The sequence below is a fragment of the Sitodiplosis mosellana genome, unplaced genomic scaffold, assembly GCF_009176505.1.
Source record: "Sitodiplosis mosellana isolate CC-2019 unplaced genomic scaffold, AAFC_SMos_1.0 Smas_scaffold_5535, whole genome shotgun sequence".
Lineage (NCBI taxonomy): Eukaryota > Metazoa > Arthropoda > Insecta > Diptera > Cecidomyiidae > Sitodiplosis > Sitodiplosis mosellana.
The window spans coordinates 1-2,089 of NW_022600777.1; the positions used below are offsets into that span (position 1 = coordinate 1).

General features: G+C 37.5%; 1 protein-coding gene across 1 annotated transcript; it reads right to left on the reverse strand.

The window, feature by feature from the left end:
• Window positions 1–1,000: 1,000 nt before the first annotated feature.
• LOC129572803 (zinc finger protein 239-like) lies at window positions 1,001–2,059 on the reverse strand (the record flags this gene model as incomplete). Its single annotated transcript, XM_055452905.1, has 1 exon — window positions 1,001–2,059. A coding segment is annotated over exon 1 (1,021 nt), but the record flags the coding sequence as incomplete, so codon positions are not given.
• Window positions 2,060–2,089: the final 30 nt, after the last annotated feature.

Consider the following 2,089-nt stretch of genomic DNA (forward strand, 5'->3'; position numbering starts at 1 on the left):
ATGCAATATTGTACGATGTTTTTGAAATGAAAATCATGTATTTTCAAAGCAATTGCCCAATTAAACGGGCAGATTTTTTATTTTCTAAGCTAATTAGATCATAGCGAATATTTTAATACCAAAATCTGCCGTATTGGGGAAAAAAAGTATACTTTTCCGTGTAGCGCGAATAAAACCGCAAATCAAGCGATCCGCCCAATTACATTAAAAGAAGTAGAACAATTGTGATGGAATATGTTCTAAAGATGATAATTTTATGAAAATCTGACGAACACAGAAAAAAAAGTTGTTTGTACGATCAGCTCTTAGTCTAATCAGTATATATGAAAATAGTTTCATCACACAGATGGGTGTAGAAAAGCTTGTTGTGAGAGAATTAAACATTTTTTAAAGCAAAGTTTTGATTAGAAGCTCAAGAAGAATGATTTCTTAAAGGATTATCCACGATGGATGATTGCATGAAGTAATTGTTCCAAACTCTCTTATATACAGTCTACATTCCAACTAAGTCAGACGTTATTTATTTCACTAGCTCTACCACTGTTGCAGTCGTTAACAACTTTATTAAGGCCAACAATATTTTTACAAAAAAGTTCAGAGCACAAGATTTCCTTGTATGAAATTCCATCTATTTAAATAGATTGTCTTTGACCAACAGTGAGGTTTCAAAAAAGAAAGTTTAAATTCAAAGTTCTATTCAATTTGACTTTTTATCTGAAAGATGAAAGTTTAGATGAAAATATGAAGAATGGATTAAATTTCAATTAAATTCGGTATATTTCTGAAAATTTCAAACAAAGTAAGAAACAATCGCTCAATTAAGCCAATCGTTCGGTATTTGTTATTTTCCTTATGATGTAGCGTTGAATCGAATGATGACCGCAGCAGATGATGAAACTTTCTTATTTCCTTAAAAAATGACATGTCTTCATATGTTTGTTGCGGTTGCTTTGGTTTGCAAAACGTACACTACACCACTTGCAACGGAAGAGCTTTTCACCTGTATGATGGACTCGCATGTGATGGCGTAAATTATGATTTTGCAGCTTAAACACCTTGCACACATAACACTGATGTTGACGACGACCGCAGATCTTCTCATGTGCTGTTTTATCGCCTTCTGTTGAAAATCCACGACCACACTTGATGCATCTAAATGGAAACTGCTCGCGATGCTGTGCCAAATGTTGATTGAGTTTACACTTCTGAACGAATCGTTTTCTACAGACTTTGCATTGAAATCGACGTTCACCGGTGTGTTTTGCTTGCATATGACGTTTGAGACTGCCTCTGACAAAACATTTCAATTCGCAGAGATAGCATTCGTATCGACGTCGCTTGCAGCTCTTCTCGTGTAGTTGTTTGGCCCCTTCTCCGGAAAATCGATGACCACATTTCGAACAAGAATGAGCCAGATCATCGGCGTGAGTTCGCAAGTGAATATTCAAAGCAGTTTTTCGCGAAAATGTTTTGAAACAAACGGAACATTCAAATGGTTTGCTTCCGCTGTGGATTCGCTTGTGCTGATTCAAATTACATTTGAATGTAAAGCTTTTTGAACATTGATCACATTTATATGGCCTTTCACCTGTGTGACTACGAATATGTGCATTGAGATTACATTTTTTTGTTGTAAAATAACCACACACATGACACTTGTGCTCCTTTCGTTTCTTCGCCGCCTTATTCCTCGGAATCTTTCGTCTGTTCTGCTTTCTCGATCCACCGCGCTTCTTTCCTTTGCCCTTCGCATTGAGACGTCTGTGACCGGCCTCTGATCCATCCCTTTGTTCATTGTCTTGACCGTCAAGAGCATTCGGTTCGTCTGCATCTGAGCTCGAGTCCGTTGACGAAGCATTCTCTTTTCCTTTCTCTGGCTTCTCTTCTTCACACTTCACTTCCTCTTTCACATCATTCAAATCAAAGTCGATGATAAAATCACTTTCTGACTCGCGTTTCGATTCGATGTTCGATGTCGTTGTGGCTGCATCGCCTTCAAACCATCCATTTGGACGTGTCATCAAATCAAATTCAATGCCATTTGACGGTTCATCTTTAATGTCTGGCTCTTGCTTGATTTCGATCACAA